Below are 19404 nucleotides of genomic sequence, written 5' to 3'. Positions count from 1 at the left end.
ATTATGGTGATATACTAAACAAGATAACCTGAAAATCCTCCCATTACAATATGTGGCAAAATTCAGCATCCATTCATGATTAAAAACTCTCAGGAAGCTAGGGATGAAGGAAACTTCCTTAATCTGATAAAGGGCATGTATGAAAGAAAAACCTATAGCTAACATCATACTTAATGGTAGATATTGAATGCTGTCCCCCTATGGTAACAGCTGGCAAGGATAGTTTTCATCACTTTTATTCAGTCTACTGGAGGTTCTAGCCATTGAAATAAGGCAAGAAGACAAAAACCTAAAAGGTCTAAAGATCTGAAAGGAAGAAGTAAAATGTTTTCTATTTGTAGATGACATCGTTGTTTACACAGAAAATCTTCAGTAATTTACAAAACAGCTATTAGAACTAGTAAATGAATTTAAGGATGTTTCAGGATACAAGGTTAACATACAAAAATCAATTGTGTTTTTGTGTACTAGCAAAAGATAGAAAATGAAAATTTCAATTTAAAACTTTGAATGAAATTTTTAAATGAAATTTTAAAATTCCACTTATTTATTTTAACAAAAAATGTACAAGACCTACACTGAAAACTCTATACTCTACACTGAAAAACCATAAAACAATGTTGAGAGAAATTTTTAAAAACAGATATATACCATATTCATGAATTGGAAGACTCAATATTGTTAATATTGTTAAAATGTCAATTCTCCCCAAGTTGATCTAGCAATTCAATGCAGTCTCGACCAAAATTGTGCTGTTTTGTAGAAGCTCATTCTAAACTTTATATGAAAATGCAAGTGACCTAGAAGAGCCAAAGCAGTCTAAAAAAAAAAAAATGACAAAGACTGTGCATTACCTGTTTTCAAGACATAATAAAACTACAGTAATCAAAAGAATGTAATGTTGGTAAAAGGATAGACATGTATCAGTGGAAGAGAAGAGAGAATCCAGAAACAGAATATGGTGGATTGATTTTTCAATAGAGTGTCAAAGCAATTTAATGAGGAAAGGAAAGTCTTTTCAAAACATGATACTGGGATAACTGGATATTCATAAGAGAAAAAAATTGAACATCGATTCTCACCTCTCACCATACACAACGACTAACTTGAAATCTATAATAAACCTAAATATAAAAGCTAAAACTATAAACTTGGGACTTCCCTCGTGGCGCAGTGGTTAAGAATCCTCCTGCCAATGCAGGGGACACGGGTTCGAGCCCTGGTCTGGGAAGATGCCGCATGCTGTGGAGCAACTAAGCCCGTGCGCCACAACTACTGAGCCTGCGCCCTAGAGCCCCCGAGCCACAACTACTGAGCCTGCGTGCCCAAACTACTGAAGCCTGCACGCCTAGAGCCCGTGCTCCACAACAAAGAGAAGCCACCACAATGAGAAGCCTGCACACTGCAACGAAGAGTAGCCCCCGCTTGCTGCAACTAGAGAAAGCCCGAGTGCAGCAACGAAGACCCAACACAGCCAAAAATAAATTAATTAATAAATTTAAAAAAAAAACTATAAACTTCTTGGAGAAAGTATAGGAGAAAATCTCTGCGGCTTTGGGGTAGGCAAGGATTGTTTAGATAAAAGTCATGAACTATGAAAGAAAAATGTGATAATTAGACTTCATATTAAAAAAATCTGTTTACTCTTTAAAACGAGTCAAGTCCAGAATGGAAAACTACTGATACTCACAATACATATATCAAGCTTATATCCAGAATATATAAAGAACTCTTACGACTCGATGATACAGAACTCTTTTTTTTTTTTTTTTTTTTTTGCTGTACGCGGGCCTCTCACAGTTGTGGCCACTCCCGTTGCGGAGCACAGGCTCCGGACGCGCAGGCCCAGCGGCCATGCTCACGGGCCCAGCCGCTCCGTGGCATGTGGGATCTTCCTGGACCGGGGCATGAACCCGTGTCCCCTGCATCGGCAGGCGGACTCTCAACCACTGCGCCACCAGGGAAGCCCTATACAGAACTCTTACAAACAGTCCAGTTAAGAAATGATTAGTATGTTTGAACAGATATGTCATAAAGGAAGATATAACACATGATGAAAAAGCACATGAAAATGTATTCAACATCATTAGTCATAAATGGAATGCAAATTAACACCACAGTGAGATACTACTACACACTAACTAGAATGTGTAGGTAAAAAGCCTGTCAGAATCAAATATTGATGAGGATTTGGAGTAGCTGGAACTCTAATACACTGCTGGTGGAAGTGTAAAATGGTGGAACCCACTTTGGAAAACTGATTGGCATTTACTTAACAGTTAAACGTATATCTTCCATATGACCCAGCTATTGTACTATAAAGTGTTTACCCAAGAGAAGTGAAAATATATGTCAACAACAAGAATTGTTTTATATACACAAGTTTATAGCAGCTTTATTTGTTTTACCTAAAACCGGAACAATCCAAATGTCTAGCCACAGGTGAATGGAAAAATAAAATGTGGCCTGTCCGTACAACGGAATACTATTCAGCAATAAAAAGGAATGGAGTACTGATACATGTGATATTATATCATGGATGAATCTCAAAATCAGTATGTTAAGAGAAATAAATCAGACACAAAAGGATATATACAGTATGTCAAATACAAACTAACATATAGTGACAAAAAGCAGACCCATGATGGCCTTTGTCAGACGCAGGTTGTAAAATTCAGATATAATGGGATTGATGGTTGGTTCTTGTCCTCTGCCCTTATTTTTGTCTTTTGTCAGATTGGAAGTCTGTTGATGAAGGGGGAGCATGTAGGGAAGGGCCAAGCCAGAACTCTAGAGGCAACTTGTCTTGTGAAAAGAGAGCTGGAGATGTGTAGGTCCCCAGTGTTTCTTCAGACCCAGTCTCCTTAGAACAGGTCGGTGGAGAAGGCACAAAGGAGAGGGTTCCTCGAATTGATTGTGCTGTCCTGGCTGACCATAGAACTCAGAATCATCATCAGTATTTAAGCTGAAGCAGACAGCTACCATCAGATGACTCCAAATCACACAGCCAGACCCCAGAATTCCTGGATGGCTCTCTGGGCAAGCTTGCTTATTTCGTTCATCTTGTTATTCCTGACCCTGTATTTTGCCCCCTTTTGACATCATGAAAGGGTTAGGTTGTAGTTACTAGCATCTAGACTGATAAAACTGGACTTATACAGATATTAGGATCTTTAGATCCTTAGATCCTTAGACTTCTATTCCATATATGTCTGGCTGGGGCAGAATTTACATGTGAGGGAAGAGAAAGATATTCTTATAGATATATTAGTTTAGGCAATATGCAATCTACACCCACTTCCTGAAAAAAATTACCTATAATCCAGTTTGCTAAGAGGAACTAATGAAAAAGGGAAAATATTTGTATCATACATGTAAGTCCCCCATAATGCCTTATTTCCCCTCAACTTTTATAATATGGCAAGTGGGCAAAGAAAATGAGCATATACTTCATAAAGAAGAAGTACAAGTGGCTAATAAACATTTATTCAGTCTTATTGTTCAACCATGTTAGTTGTCAGAGCAATACCTTCACTTAATGAGTATATTGAGCAACTACCATAAGTTGCCTAAGTAAATATGCAATTGCTATCGATGTTTCTTGTATTCATACTATCATGCTTTCCCAGCCAGACTGCGAGCTTCCAGACAGCAGGAGCCGTATCCTTACGATTTTTCCTATTTTCTGTAACACTTAGCTCAGTGACTTGGTCTTAGTAAGTTCTTGATAAAAATGTATTGGTTTGATTTATTTTCTTCTATTGCTTATTGTGCAGGACAGAACTTACAAAAAGTGTGGTGCTCCCTGAATTAATAGAACTTTCTAGGGATGAAGGCAGCAGTGTGCGGCTTGCAGCTTTTGAAACTTTGGTTAATCTGCTCGACATATTTGATACAGGTAAATCTTCATGTGGACACATCTTTGCTTCTGAAAGCATTGTTTTTCCGTGTTTTGTATCACTAGTAAGGAGTAAAGGTAGCTGCAGGATGGAGTTTCTTATGTTAACTTTCATGATAAATGTTAGGCTTCCCTTCTTCTCTCTCGGTTATGGTCCTTTCTCTTTTGGTGCCTTCTCTGCTGCCACTTTTCCCCTCCTGGCACCTGGTGTTGTTGAATATTTCCTGCCCTTCTCTTTCCTTTCATCAACATTTAACTGACTAGTATGTAGGGCTAAGAATTTGGGTTGGTGATTAGTTTTTAACTTGCTCAACTAATTGACCCTAAGACAGATCTTGACTAAAGCGATATCTAAATCAGCTTCCTCTACTTAATATTTTAATGCTGGAAATTTCATGGTCACAGGAGGAGAAATCTGGGATGGGATATTTGGGTGGGAATGGGTAAGGAGGTGTTTCTTAGTGTTGTGCAAATAAAATCACAAAGACAATTAAATTAGTTGCTCTACTGAGTGTGTGACTAGATTCTTAACCAATGTTAGACATTAGTTCAGTGCAAATTAACTATTTTGTCAGGGTGACATTTGGAAGGGCAAATGTCAAGTACTCAGATGCAAAACACTATTGTGTAATTGTAGGATTCCTTTGTTTTTGTTTTTAAATTTATTTATTTTACTTTTGGCTGCATTGGGTCTTCATTGCTGTGTATGGGCTTTCTCTAGTTGCAGAGAGCAGGGGGGCTACTCTTTGTTGCGGTGTGCGGGCTTCTCATTACGGTGGCTTCTCTTGTTGTGGAGCACGGGCTCAGTAGTTGTGGCGCACGGGCTTAGTAGTTGTGGCTCACGGGCTCTAGAGCACAGGCTCAGTAGTGTGGCGCATGGGCTTAGTTGCTCCACAGCATGTGGGATCTTCCCGGACCAGGGCTCAAACTCGTGTCCCCTGCATTGGCAGGCAGATTCTTAATCACTGTGCCACCAGGGAAGCCCCTGTAGGATTACTTTGGATTAATAATATTTTAACTGAACTAGGAGACCCTCTTAAAGATTATTGCAATGTGGACAATTATGATGTATGGATGTTACAGAATAATAATTTAGGCCATTGAATGAACCAGAGGAGTAGCAACAGCAGTATCTGATAAGTGAACAAATGAATCTCTTTGTCCTAATAATGGGGCACCCTTAGGCATCCAAACTAGAAACATGGGCATCATCTCTGATCTGGGGCTTTTCCTGTCCCTCACTCGGTTATCACAGATCTGTCCTAACCTGTGTTCATGGCTTTATTTCTTCCTGTTCTTTCCCACTCCTCTGGCATCTGGTGCTCCAGCCGCATTTGCCGTTATCTTGGCATACCAAATTCTTTCAACCTCTAGCCTTTTCATGTTCTCCTTTTTCACTCTTCCCTCTATTTTTCTCCTAGCCAGCTGTTTCTTTTCAGTGCCCAGTTCAAAACAGTGTCTCCTCTGACATCTTCTAAATCCCTTTATACCAGGGGTTGGCAAACTATGGCTTCTAGGATAAATCCTGCTGCCACCAGTTTTTGTAAATAGAGCTTATCGGAACATAGCCACTCCCATTTGTTTATGTATTGTCTGTAGCTGTTTTGTGCCAAAGTGACAGAGTTGAATACTTGGGACAGATAAACTACAAAGCCTAGAATATTTGCAAAAATAGTTTGCAGACTCCTGCCTTATACTAACTATTAAAATAGTGATCACATTGTCTTATGATATTTTTTGTGTTTGACTTCTTTGCTGGTCTGAGTTTCTCAAGTTCAGAGAACTTTTTATTCATCTTTCTACTTCTGTTAATGCTTGTTGTCTGAGAAATTCAATAAATGTCGAATGAATGTTATTTAGTAAAAACAGTGGGTATGGTACTGAAATGTGTTGATAATAATAACAGTAATAATAATAATACCAATAAACCTGTTACAGGGTTTTACTTAGTATTGTCAGACCCTTAATAAAGTAGTGATTTATTTCTGAAAGTTTAAGAGAACTGTGGGAAATTCAGGGAACATTTGGAATCAAAACTTAAATATTGTTGATATCAGAAACTTATGACCTAAGCAGGCATACTCAAAGAATGAATTCACTTTTTAAAAAAGAGTTGTATAGGAAGGAAAAGCGAAGAAATTCATTATACAGAATGTAATATAAGCTAACTTACTTTCAATCAAAAATGAAATGACAGAATGCAGCATGGTGTGAGATGTATGCAGAAGAGAATTCCTGCTACTCATCTATTTATACTAGTAGTATTAGCATTCTTGTAGTTATTCAGACTCAAAACCTCAATCATCTTAACTTTTTAATTTGTAGTCACTCTATAGTTTATTCCCTATGGCCTGTGGTGTCAAGTCCAAACCTCTTAGCCTGGCATAAAAGTTTTTGATGTTTCCCACTTATCTCTCACCTATTCTTTAAGTCATCCCTCCATCATCATTGTTTTCAGATATTTTCTGTTACTCTGAGACTAACATAGTAATTTTTCTTTCTGGAATTTGTGTATATGCATTAATTTCTACATGTGCAGTGTGGGCAACTGGATCTAAACTATGTTTTATTCTTGTTTTTCAGATGACAGAAGTCAAACTATACTTCCCTTAGTGAAATCGTTTTGTGAAAAATCTTTCAAAGCAGATGAATCAATTCTTATTTCCTTATCTTTCCATTTAGGAAAACTATGCCATGGACTGTATGGTATGCTATGTCCTAAGAATGTCAAGATTATAGATAATTTTTCCCTTTTCTTTTAGCCACAAAACTTTAGCTCTTCAGTTGTCAAGCCTACCCTTTAAGTGTGTAAAATCTTAAGAGATCTTAGAATTTTGATAGCATAATTTAGAACACAGTTAGAAATGACTTTTTCACTCGTAGAACCTATATGAAAGAACAATCGCAGGGGCTTCCCTGGTGACGCAGTGGTTAGGAATCTGCCTACTAACGCAGGCGACACAGGTTCGAGCCCTGGTCTGGGAAGATCTCACATGCCACGGAGCAACTAAGCCCATGCACCACAACTACTGAATCTGTGCTCTAGAGCCCGCGAGCCACAGCTGCTGAGCCCGTGTGCCACAACTACTGAAGCCCACACACCTAGAGTCCCTGCTTCGCAACAAGAGAAGACACTGCAATGAGAAGCCTGTGCACCACAGTGAAGAGTAGCCCCTGCTCACCGCTGCTAGAGAAAGCCCACGCACAGCAATAAAGACCCAATGCAGCCAAAAATAAATAAATAAATAAAATAAACTATTAAAAAAAAAACCAAAACAATGGCAGAGTGAAGTAGGCATAGCCTTTTAAATTTCTGAATATTTTATCTTTATGTATTAGTTGGTATATGATAATAGAAGCTCAGGTATATTAACTATTGTGCATAGTAAGTATACTCTTACTAACTTTTTGTAGAATAATTAATATATCACATGAGCAGTTCAGCTTAGAATGCAGAATAATACCTGTAACTCTTGGCATTCTGAACATATTACTCAGTTCTTAGCTTACTAAAATAATGTAAGCATTAATTAAATTATAACAATCTAGCATAGAAAACATATTTTTATGCAGATTGTGGACTTTTAATAGACTGTTGAAAAAAATTATTGCAATATGTGTTGAGTTACTAGCTTCCTAAGACGGTATGTGAATGTGGAACCAGTGCATTCCATTGACCAAAGTTATTTTGAGTTTACTTCACCGTCTTTCAGATTCCTTTGTTTTTTTTTTTTTTTGGCTGGGCCTTACCGCTTCTGGGATCTTAGTTTCCTGACCAGGGATTGAACCTGGGCCCACAGCAGTGCAAGTGCCAAGTCTTAACCACTGGACTGCCAGGGAGTTCTCTCAGATTCCATTTTTAAGCTCCTTCTCTGCAGACATACGTGCCTGTCTTTTCTGTAGGCAACTGCAGCATATTTACCATAAGTAAACAGCAATAATGGCTGCCATATTATTACTGTAGTGACTCATTAGTGGTATATACGGCGGTACCTGCTGCAGAAATTCATGCAGATGTAATTCCTGTGTTGCATAGTTTTATACTATCGAAATTAAAATGAAAATATTATTAAAATTAACATAAGGTGAAGAACCAGTAGATTTCTTCACAATAGTTATTCTTTTTTCATTGTTGCTTTTATTTATGATTTCCAACCATTTATTTAAATATTTGGTTCCAGTTATTTTTATTGCACTTTGCTTTTCCCTTTTTAATTATTGTTTTCAATTAAAATGTTGAGCAAAGGTTTTGCATTTGTTTTAGGAATATTTACTCCAGATCAACACTTGAGATTTTTGGAGTTTTATAAGAAACTTTGTACATTGGGTTTGCAACAGGAAAATGGACACAATGAAAACCAGATTCCACCCCAAATCTTAGAGCAGGAGAAGAAATATATTTCAGTACGGAAGAACTGTGCTTATAACTTTCCGGTAATAAATTATACATTTGTATTGGCTAAACGTTTTAATTTTAACTTAAAAACGTGAATAGATTGCATTGAAAAATAATGCCATATTTGACACTTGCTACATCACATTATGTCTGGTGTATGTTGGTTAATTTATATTTATCTCTGTGTAAGTATATGTATTAGAATTATATGCATGCATTTGGATCTTCCAAATATGGTTTATAACTAAATTATGATTCAGAGGACATGATTCAGTTTAAGTGACATGATTATAATAAGAGGTGTTGATGCATGTTTTTCTCTCCTTCCCACTCATCTTCTCCCTCCCACCTCCACCAGGCCATGATTGTTTTTGTTGATCCTAAAAATTTCCACATGGATCTCTATTCTACATTCTTCTGCCTTTGTCATGACCCTGAAGTACCAGTCAGATACACTATTGCTATTTGCTTTCATGAAGTAAGTCTGAAAAAGTGATACCACTTTACATTTGTTGTTAATTCTACCTACATGTAGTATATGATTTTTTGATATTTTGTACACATCTGTTTACAGGTTTATTAAAAGATACAGGCTCCATATCGCTCTCATATTCTAGTCCTAAATATTGAAAAATTCCCGTAATTCTCTTTAGAATCTTACACAGAATTCATTTACATAAATACGTTATATTCGTTTAACAGGTATTAATCCATTCGTTCAGTATATCTCTAGTAAATCCTTACTTTAAGCCAGACATTGTGGTATGGATGTGGCTGTTACAGATCTGGAAGTAAAATCAGTTTTTATATGCTTTATAATGTTTATATTTAGCTTTACACCTAAACTTAAGAACTCGAGTACACATGGAAAATTGAGAGATAGATTATTTAAATTTATGGTTTTTACTGCAAATGGATCATGTTTCGTGAGCACAGCTTTTAGATTCAGCTGTTACGACAACTCTCCATATTGTAAGAGCAAAAGTGAATTTAAACTTTATGATGAATATAATTAACTTCTTAACCCTTGAGATTGAAATTTAGGGCATGTTTCTCGAGTGATTGCAGTAAGTACATGTTGCTATAACTGCAGTAAACATGTATAACCTATAACTTGCCAACTTTAGGACTGTCACATAAAAATATCTGTGTGGGTTAATAAAATATTCCCTTCTTTTATGAGAGGTATAATAAATATTCTTATTCTCAGTGAGAATATTTCATCCCCTTCCTTGCACTGTGTTCAGAGCATTGTCAGATTAGCTGAAAGTGCAAAGGATATCCATAGCAGCATTAGAAACGTTACTTAAGACTCTTGGCTATTGAATGATAGGCTTTGCTTCTTTTGAATAACATTTTTTTTCTGGTGTGAATGAAATGAATGTTCATTCTGCAAAGTCCAGAAAATATTCCCTTTAAATGGTGTAATTAATTAAAATAATTCAGTGTTGAACAATTAAGTCATCTTTGTAAATATGCATATAGGAATATGCTTTTGGAGGAGGAGAGAGGGCAGAGGGCACTGGCTGGCTGAGTGAACTACTTGTGTCTAATATGTATTAAGTGGGTATTTAGGCATGGTTACCATGCACGCTTGTATTTGTCTAGATTGGTGGTCTCCAGAGATGATTGCATGAGATTAGAGTCTGAGAAAGCAATATTTATGCAATACGAGAGTTTCTATTTATGTTTATTTTTATCTCATACCTTTAATATTTCATTTTATTTATGTCCACTATAAGTGGACATAATGTGTTAGCACCATAGAAAAAAAAATTGAAATATGTACACAAAAATATTTCACCAGTAGAAGTGAGTTTGGAAATCATTGATTTAGCTATTTGCTGGGTGGCTAATTTCTGTATTCTGACAATCATACCATGTAGGTAGGTTAAGATGATACTTCATAAATGAATGGTTAGTCTAGGTTTGTCCTTTTAAATAGTGAAATTCCACTGGTGGATTTAAATTTCCTTAACAGTATTATTGTTGGATTCTGATAATTACTTTAGTATGTTCTGAGTTTATTCTTGTTTTTCAGAAAAATAATATTTTGAAAGTACTTTCAAAAAGTCAAAAACAACCCTGTAGAGCAAAGACTTTTAAAACACCTTCTTTGTCTAGGAACCCCTTTTTCAAGTAAAACCTTACTCAGAAACCCAGTATGTGGAAAAAATAACCCAAAAACTTAAAGGTGAAGTAGAAACTGGTGAATCTACCATTGCAGATTTTTACTGTTGCTTGTCTACAGGGAAAAAAAAAAAACAGTTCACAAAGGAGTTGGTTTAGTCTAGATTCTCCCAACTCCCAACTCCTCTCTTGCTGATTGAAGTCTTTGATGGGAAAAGTCTTCGAAGTTTTGCTTGCTTAGGAGTTTTCTCTATCCCTATGTGGCTACTGGCCTTCAGTAGAATTTGTCCCCTCTGGGAGCTCTGAACCGAGATGAATGCTCCCATGGCTGGTTTCCCTTGAAAGACCCTGTTGGCTGCTCTAAGACTTTCAAATGTGAACTACAGGCATCCGTGGGCTCATTAGTGCTTGTGAGAGGGGAGTTATGACTGATCAATCCACTCTTCTACACTCCCGACCCTCATATGCTCACACACTCCAGTGTGTTAGGAAGCAGACTGAAAAGCTTACGTATGCAAGTAATTTTTCTAGAAATCTAATTTTATAGTTGTGTTGTAAACAAGTCTCATTTCAGAAGAAAATCTAACAGGGATTACTCCTTTAAAAATTGTTTTTATAACCTTTATATGTCTAGTAGTCTCAAATCTGAGAGACTTTATTGCTCCATTCTAGGTTTCTAAACTTCTGAATTCTGGAGTGTATTTAATACATAAAGAACTAATAACATTATTACAAGATGAATCATTGGAGGTAATACCTTCTTACTTTGCTTTTTACTTCTTTTATATTAAGTTTGAATATGTCAATGCCTTTTTTCTTTTATTTTCCTGCTTCTTGGGAATTGCATGAATTCTAATAGCTGACTAGCCCCAGAAGCTTCAAGTCGATATGCCACTGTATCATAGACTAGAAATTGGGAATATCTTTTTAAAATAGTAGGTTTTAAAATATACATGTATATTTGTTTGTTATGGAAAATTTTGGAAAGGTCAAAAAGTAGACAGACAAAAGAATACTTTTAGTTCTGATCACTGTTTCTCTTGTCTTATATTTTTTCATTTTCTATTTTTTCTATATAAAGTTTTTAAAATTTTACATACTTGTGATCATATGTTATATCACATTTTATATCTTTTTGTTTCTCCTAGCATTGTTTGGGGAGTATACTTGTGGAGGCTTTGGAATACTTTATTTTGATGCTTTATCTACTATATCCTATTCACCCAAATGACTGCTAGCTTGCCAAGTCTCAACTCCTCAACATTAGACATCACTGAAGGTGTCGTCTGACTTAAACTGCTTTTCAAAAGTTGGGAGGCAGTTTTGAGCATGTTGTCAGGCTGTCTCAGATCTAGACGATTTGAATATTATCAAGAGGCAGACATACTAATCTCTTTTCAAAGGTAGTTTGATCAAGGTAGCTAATTTTGTTTCTAAGACTTTGCAGCAAGAAGATGACAGAGCAAGAAAATAGAAACCCCCAAAATGCTGTTTGGTAACTCATACTATTTCTGTGTAGAAATTGGCATGTTGATTAATCTAAGATTAGAAAAACAGCCATCACAAGAAGAGTAATCAATATCTTTGTTAAAAGGTACTAGATGCTCTCATAGATCATCTTCCAGAAATCCTGGAACTTATGTCTACTGGTGGAGAAAGCAGTGTTCAAGAAAATAAGGTAAATCCCATGTATCAAAAAAGTTTCTGGACATTATATGGCCTACCTTACTCTGCAGAGTTGTGAGGAATCAACAGAAGTGTATGAAAAACATTTAAAATAGTGCTTGCCACATAGTAGGTGCTCAGTAAATGTCTGCTAGAGTTTGAACAGCTTGAATTTCCTCTACCATTCCCTTTTTTTTTTAAACATCTTTATTGGAGTATAATTGCTTTACAATAGTGTGTTAGTTTCTGCTATTTAACAGAGTGAATCAGCTATACATATACATATATCCCCATATCCCCTCCCTCTTGCGTCTCCCTCCCACCCTCCCTATCCCACCCCTCTAGGTGGTCACAAAGCACTGAGCTGATCTCCCCGTGAGATGCAGCTCTTCCTACTAGCTATCTATTTTACATTTGTCCTCTACCATTCTTACATTACCACAGTCCTTATTTATTGTTCTTGGAGTTTACATTCATATTTTCAGTTCTTATTAGCATTTATTATTACTGCAAAGAATAGCAACTGTTGAGGACAGAAAGGTAGGAATTTAGAAGGTCAAAGTCTGCTGACAGTGAAATAGAATACATTTTACTTTAGAAGGGTTGTGAATCCCAGTCTCTTTCAAAATTTTGTTTCCAGTAATCATAAATTTTATATATAGATTTTTTTTTAAGTATTTGATTTTAATAAATATTTACTTCCCTGTGACAACTAAGATGCCTCCTAATTTCCGAAAAGGTTAAGAGTTCTCCCTCCCCGGTGTATTGTAAGACTGAATAATTTGGCTGAGTGCTGAAACTGATTTCTTTAATTATCTTTGATTCTCTTGATGTGTTTTCTTCTTTAGTTATCATCTCTCCCTGACTTGATTCCAGCTCTCACAGCTGCTGAGCAGCGAGCTGCAGCCTCTTTAAAGTGGAGAACTCACGAGAAGCTGCTCCAGAAATACGCCTGTCTGCCGCACGTCATATCAAGTGATCAGATTTATTACCGTTTCTTGCAAAGAATGTTCACAATCGTGATGACAAATGTGAGCCCAGTACCTGTTATCTGACTTTCTCTTGAACTTGCTTCTGTTTTGGAATTAACCAAATTATCCACATTCTTGAAATAGAACGACACACTCAGTTCATGCCCTTCTGCCTGGAGGGGTGTTACCTTTGCTTCCCCACCGGTTCTCCTTTTCATCAGCTTCTGCCTAGCTGGAGAGAGGGATGCACAGGGAGAGTGTAAACACATGCACTGCAAGCTTGATACCGTTCTTCTCAAGGGAGAGGTTGGCAGGAGTCAGTGATCTCAACTGCAAAGTGCCTTTTGCTGTCATGTACACCTTTCATGTCTCATGGCCTCAGCTGTGCCCTGTTGCCTTAAGGGTATCCCTTAAGCCCCTTAATACTAGTTTGGGTTCTTTTTCTTTTATAGTACCTGAACAGTGACTTGTTACAAATAAAATGTATACAAAAAACACGGATGCCCTACTATGGATAACCTCAAAATTAGAGTCAAAGTAGGGGGAAAAAAAAGACTTGTATTCAAATTTCCCCATAGAGTAAGTTGTCTACCTTTTTCCTTAAAATTTCCAGAGAGGATTGTTTAACCCTCAGTTCACTATACATTGAATATGACATCCTACTACCATTTTTTGAAGTATAAAAAAGTTCTGCATAATGTATATGTTTTAGAAACTATTAAAAAAGTACTTTGAATTCTTATTGTTCTCAAAAAAAGTGAGATAACAAAATCTAGTAGCCATCTCAAAAACCCCAAATCAGGTTTAGCTTCAAAGAGGAAAAAAATGACATTATTGGTGTCATTTACAACTTAACTAAAAAAAAAAAGGAAAAAGGCATATATCTTATGACCTAACACCTCTACATGAAGTTTGTTTCATGTATCAAAGCAAAGTCTAGGGGTTGAAGGTTATTTTATAGATGTAATAATCTTAAAAATTGATATTGACAAAAATAAGTTCCTTCTCAGAGGATAATGTGTGAATGCACCACATAGAAAATTTCACATGAAATCAAGCAGAATTTATTAATTGCTGTATTCAGCAGTTAATTATTCGAGTCTGCTGTGTCAGACACTGTTCTAAGAGCTGGGGATATAGGGTGAATAAGACAGACAGAATCCTGCTCTAAAGGACCTTGCATTCTTACATGGTGGTCATGTGGGAAGTGATAAATAGTAAAATAAAATAAATATATTAACAGGTGATCTTGATCTTAATTGTCTCAACCTGATTACTTAGTAAGTGTCTTTGTGTTTAGAAAGCTAAGAATACATAATTATTCCATATTTGTACTTTCCCTTATCAGGAAAGAGAAATGATTTATAACATAGTGTGAACAAAATACTTTCAAGCCTGAGGGATCTGCTTTATGTTTTCTTTTACAAGGAGGTAATTCCACACTTAAAAAGAAATACGTGATTCACTATAGCACATTTTCCATGATCAAAAAAGACACTTATATTCTGTTTCAATATTCCCTGGAGAAAAGACTATATTTTTAGTTCCGTATCTAATGGTCGTAATATTCATTCATTTAACAAAATTTATTGAGCACTTACTATGTGCTGAGTACTATTCTAGATGCTAGGAGCACAGTAGTGAATGAAAAGACAAAGGACCTGTTCTCATAGAACTTTAAATTCTATTAGAGACAGAAAATAAACACATATAATACATACATCATACACCAGGGATGAAAAGTACAAGGAGGAATTAAAAACCAGGGTAGAGGGGAAGAAAATGATGGAGAGTCGTAGGATGGTATTGTGAATATAGTGGTCAGGAAAAAGCCCTTTCTGATTAAATATGCTTTGTGCAGAGGCTTGGACCAAGTAAGGGAGTGACCATGTGGAGGTCTGAAGGACAGGTGGTCCCCGCAAAGGGAAGAGTGGACGCAAAGGTGTGATACGGCGTGTGCTTGGTTGTGTGAGGAGCAGCAAGGAAGCCCGTGTGGCGGTCGTTAGCGAGAGATGAGGCTGGAGAGGTCGCTGGGCCCACAACACGCAGGTGCTTGAAGGCCATGAGGTAGAGCGTAGATTGTATTCTGTGATACAGGGGAAGGCTTTGGAGGGTTTTGAGTAGAGGAATGACAGAAACTAACATTTTTTCCTGCTTTAGTTATGAAAAAAATTTAAAACGCAGAAAGGCAGAGAAAATACTATAATGAACCCTCACACACCCATCACCTAGGTTTAACAGTTGTCAACATTCTGACGTATTTTCTATTTCATCGTGCTGAAAAATTTTAATTATAGATATCATTGTATTTTTATTTCTAAACATTTCAGTATTCATCTCTAAAAAAGGACATTGCCCTATATAACTATGATACAATTATTACATTTGACAAAATGAACAATTATCTTTAATATCATTTAAAGTTCATATTAAAATTTACCAATTGTGCCCCAAATATGTGTGACAGTTGTTTTATTCCATATAGGATCCAAGTAAGATCTATACATTGCCTTAGGTGGTTACATCCCTTAGTTCTCTTTTAATGCAGAACAGATTCCCTCTTCGCCCTTCCGCACTTTTTCATGACATTGAATTGAGGAAGAGACTTAGTCAGTTCTGTAGAATGTCTTCATGGATTAACTTGTTTATCTCTTCTCCATATTTCTTCTAAACTGGAGGTTTGATAAGGGCTTGCCGAGTCTTAGGTTAAACGTTTTTGGCAAGAATACTTCATAAATGCTGCTGTGTATTTTATGTTGCATTGTGTCTGGACGGCTGTCCCTCCGTAAGTGAGCTAGGAGTGGTTGTGCAGATGGGGACAGCTCTGTTAGCCTACTGCAAAATTGTGTTTTCTCTCTTGTGATCTGCGTCACAATCTGAAGCTGACACTTCAACGCTCGGAATACCCAGTTTCCCACCAAGCTTTTACCCATTAGTTTTAGCATCCAATGATGATCCTTGCCTGGTCAGTTATTTCATTATAACTTGCAGAAAAATGATTTTTTAAATTCTGTCTTTTCTTCTACATTGTTGATGGCATTCTTCTCAGGAGAAATGCCTTTTTTTTACATCTACTTGGGTAATTTATTTACCCTAAAATATATTTCCTAATGTAAAGAGAGGGTAAATTCTTATTTCTTTCCCTCTAATTATCAATTTTCGGAGTTAGGAAAACTCTGAAGTGGTGCAGTAGCCACTTCCAATGATGATGAATGAATTTTGTTTTTGTCTCTTTCTTTTAGACTCATCATTTTATATTAAATAATGTTTTAATCAATTACAGTCATTATTCGCATGCTTAAGTGGTCACGACTTCTTTAAACTGGCTTTTACTTGTTTTGATATAATTACTTTTATCTTTGATTTCTGGCCCAAAAGACATTACCTTATACTGTGACGTATAAAATACACGTATTTTAAACTATTTTTATTTCAAATGACTAGTGTTTATGCATTTGAAATTCTATTAGTATACAAAAAATGAAAGAAAAGAGTAACATCCTTTTATTTAGTTCATTTATCTAAAATTCATTTTCCGTAATTCCACTGATATTTCTGTTTATGTACATTTCTTAAATTTTCTGTTCTAACTCATAGTGAATATTCTTTTTTTATATTCGATTAAAAGCACCACATGAAATGGTTCTCAATAGAATGGAAATAACTTGTATAAAATATGAGAGGAGGGGCTTCCCTGGTGGTGCAGTGGTTGAGAATCTGCCTGCTAATGCAGGGGACATGGGTTCGAGCCCTGGTCTGGGAGGATCCCAGATGCCGCGGAGCAACTAGGCCCGTGAGCCACAACTACTGAGCCTGCGCGTCTGGAGCCTGTGCTCCGCAACAAGAGGCCGCGATAGTGAGAGGCCCGCGCACCGCGATGAAGAGTGGCCCCCACTTGCCACAACTAGAGAAAGCCCTCACACAGAAAGGAAGACCCAACACAGCAAAAATAAATAAATAAATAAATAAACCCCTACCCCCAACATCTTTAAAAAAAAAAAAAAAGATTGATTTAAAAGTAAGATTTAAAAAAAAAATATGAGAGGAGGTAGCAGGCAGTACTCTCTGAGCAATGTATAGTTTTTCCTACTTGAATTTCAAGGATCCTAGTATAATAGTCTGAATCGTCAAGAATTGATTGTTATAATATTTATATGTAAGTCAAGATGGTGAACATGAATCTATACTGGATACAGTATATCTGATTGAGAGATTTTTCTCTAATACATCATTTGAACCCAAATCCAGTAAAGATGAATGGTTGAATTCATTTAGAATTAAGGTTCTGCCCAGTGGTGTGACAGAAATTCAAAGGACAAAGGAGTTTAAAACACTGGTAAGAGTAATTGGTATGTTGTCCCTTGGGTTCTAAGCTTTATCTGTGTCATGGACCGGGGACCTCCAAGAATGGCATTGAGGTGGAAGAGGCCGAACTAAGCCAGAGGGATCTGACATATACCTGCTCATGGGATCTCTGAGTTTATATTTTAGAAGTTGCACATCTTTGGTGAGATACCTGACACAGGGTATGTTCTAACAAATGTTTGTTGAATAAATGAGTGACAAGGTCCAGAGGTGGTTGAGATATAATTTGGGGAGAATATCACTTAAGATGAAGTGGCAAGGAAATGAGAGTCAAATATAAATCAAATCTGGATGACTTGGAAATGACTGCCAAATTGAATTAACTTTGTAGTGTGATAGTAGATGAGTTGATTTGCCTGAGCGATGGTAACATTAAATTATGAAGACACTTCCACAGTGACTTGAGAGGTAGGCAATACTGCCTTTACTTTTAGTCAATAACTTAAAATAGATGTATGGGGCCAAATTATTCAGAGTATATACTATTAGACTGGTTTAATTGTCTTCCTTATTTCTTTAAGAATGTCTTACCTGTCCAAAAGGCCGCTTCACGAACTCTATGCATTTTTCTACGTTATAATCGTAAACAAGAACAGAGACACGAGGTCATTCAAAAATTAATTGAACGTAAGTAATCATTGTCTCTCATTTTGAAAAATAGAAAGTAAACAAACTGGTTGGCCTTAGTTAGAGCTGACATATTACGTATCATTTTGCCATGAATAATTAGGCCAGTGTTGGTATATATTTGCATTCGAGTTTTGTAGGCTAATTTTTTTGGCTTGTTTTAGAAGTCTTTGACAGGATCAGATTTGTGATGAATGAGAGTAGTGACTACTCTAGGCTGCCTTTTGTGAATTTCTACACTTGAGAAATTAAAATATGTATACTTATTGTTGAAAGCCCAGTTTCTATCCTGATTAATACAATTTGGAACTAAGATATATAAGTAGGCTATCCTTGAATCTAATAATTTGTTTTATGTTCCTATTTTAAATATCACAGAATGTGAGTTTTGTTCCCTTGAATAGACTTGATAGTACACATGAATGTGAATCTGGTAAGCCGAGGTGGTTTATAATGTCTTAAAAAATTGTCAATTAACAAATGCAAATTTATTTTAATTTGCTATGGGCTAAAATTAAGACAAAAACTTTTTGTTAAAATGTTAATTCTAGAAGTAGTGGTGCGCACCTATATATACTTAGTGAATTTGTTAATTATTGTGTACTTGCTTTGACTGTAGTGTCTTAATGCTTTTATTAAACTCTGTTATCCAGCACAGGCAGGTAATGGAATTTTTCTGGTTATTGGAGTTTACCATTTTAAGTATGGATCACCACTTTTCAAAAAATTCGAGTACATAAAATTCCATTTAAGAAAAAAAAATGCTCAATATACTTTAATTGTCCTTTTTTTACTGCATTTTAATTCAGTTTTCATTTTTTTAGTGGTAGGACCTGACCTTTAGAATGTTTTATTTTGAATGGAGATTCTATTTGGTTTTAAATATTAAGAATTTTGCTTTTGAACATTTCTGTAATAAGGGAGAGAAAATTATCCTTTCAACATTGACCTGAATGATTTTCAGTGATATCGTGTTTACATATGATTTTACTTCAAAGCATTTTTAAGGAAACGAGAAGAAGAAAACAGTTAATTTCATTGGTTAAAGATTTTGAAGTTATACAGACCTGCATTTGAATTCTAGGTCTGTACTTTCCAGCTCTGTGGCTTTAACCTCTCTGAATCTCAGTATCCTTACCTTTTAGGAGGAATAAATTTATTCTCATCCCATTGGATTGACTTTCAGGACTTAATGAGATAATATGTATAAAGTACTTAGTACATGGTGGGTAATCAAAAAATAGTAGATATGTTCATTCAATATTTAATAAATGCTCATGGAACTGAATGCAATGTTTAATACATTTTTTCTGTTTTTTCAGGTGCTATTAATTTGGGGGTATATAATATGA

General features: G+C 36.0%; 1 protein-coding gene across 2 annotated transcripts in view; it reads left to right on the top strand.

Annotated features, from left to right (window-relative positions):
• PPP4R4 (protein phosphatase 4 regulatory subunit 4) overlaps positions 1 to 19404 on the top strand; it is a gene marked incomplete at its 5' end in the record, with an annotated part of 118879 nt that overhangs the window by 74013 nt on the left and 25462 nt on the right. For both annotated transcript variants that reach the window (XM_082648798.1, XM_082648797.1), the window contains 8 exons: positions 3777 to 3898; positions 6482 to 6604; positions 8163 to 8332; positions 8653 to 8772; positions 11097 to 11174; positions 12019 to 12102; positions 12938 to 13120; positions 17947 to 18052. In XM_082648798.1, the coding sequence (XP_082504924.1) occupies positions 3777 to 3898; positions 6482 to 6604; positions 8163 to 8332; positions 8653 to 8772; positions 11097 to 11174; positions 12019 to 12102; positions 12938 to 13120; positions 17947 to 18052 (986 nt within the window). The remainder of the gene's footprint in view (positions 1 to 3776; positions 3899 to 6481; positions 6605 to 8162; positions 8333 to 8652; positions 8773 to 11096; positions 11175 to 12018; positions 12103 to 12937; positions 13121 to 17946; positions 18053 to 19404) is intronic.

The sequence above is a fragment of the Grampus griseus genome (genome assembly GCF_964374135.1).
Source record: "Grampus griseus genome assembly, chromosome: 2".
Taxonomy (NCBI): domain Eukaryota; kingdom Metazoa; phylum Chordata; class Mammalia; order Artiodactyla; family Delphinidae; genus Grampus; species Grampus griseus.
The sequence above is the reverse complement of the archived record's forward strand: the minus strand, read 5'-3'. Positions and strand labels throughout refer to the sequence as shown.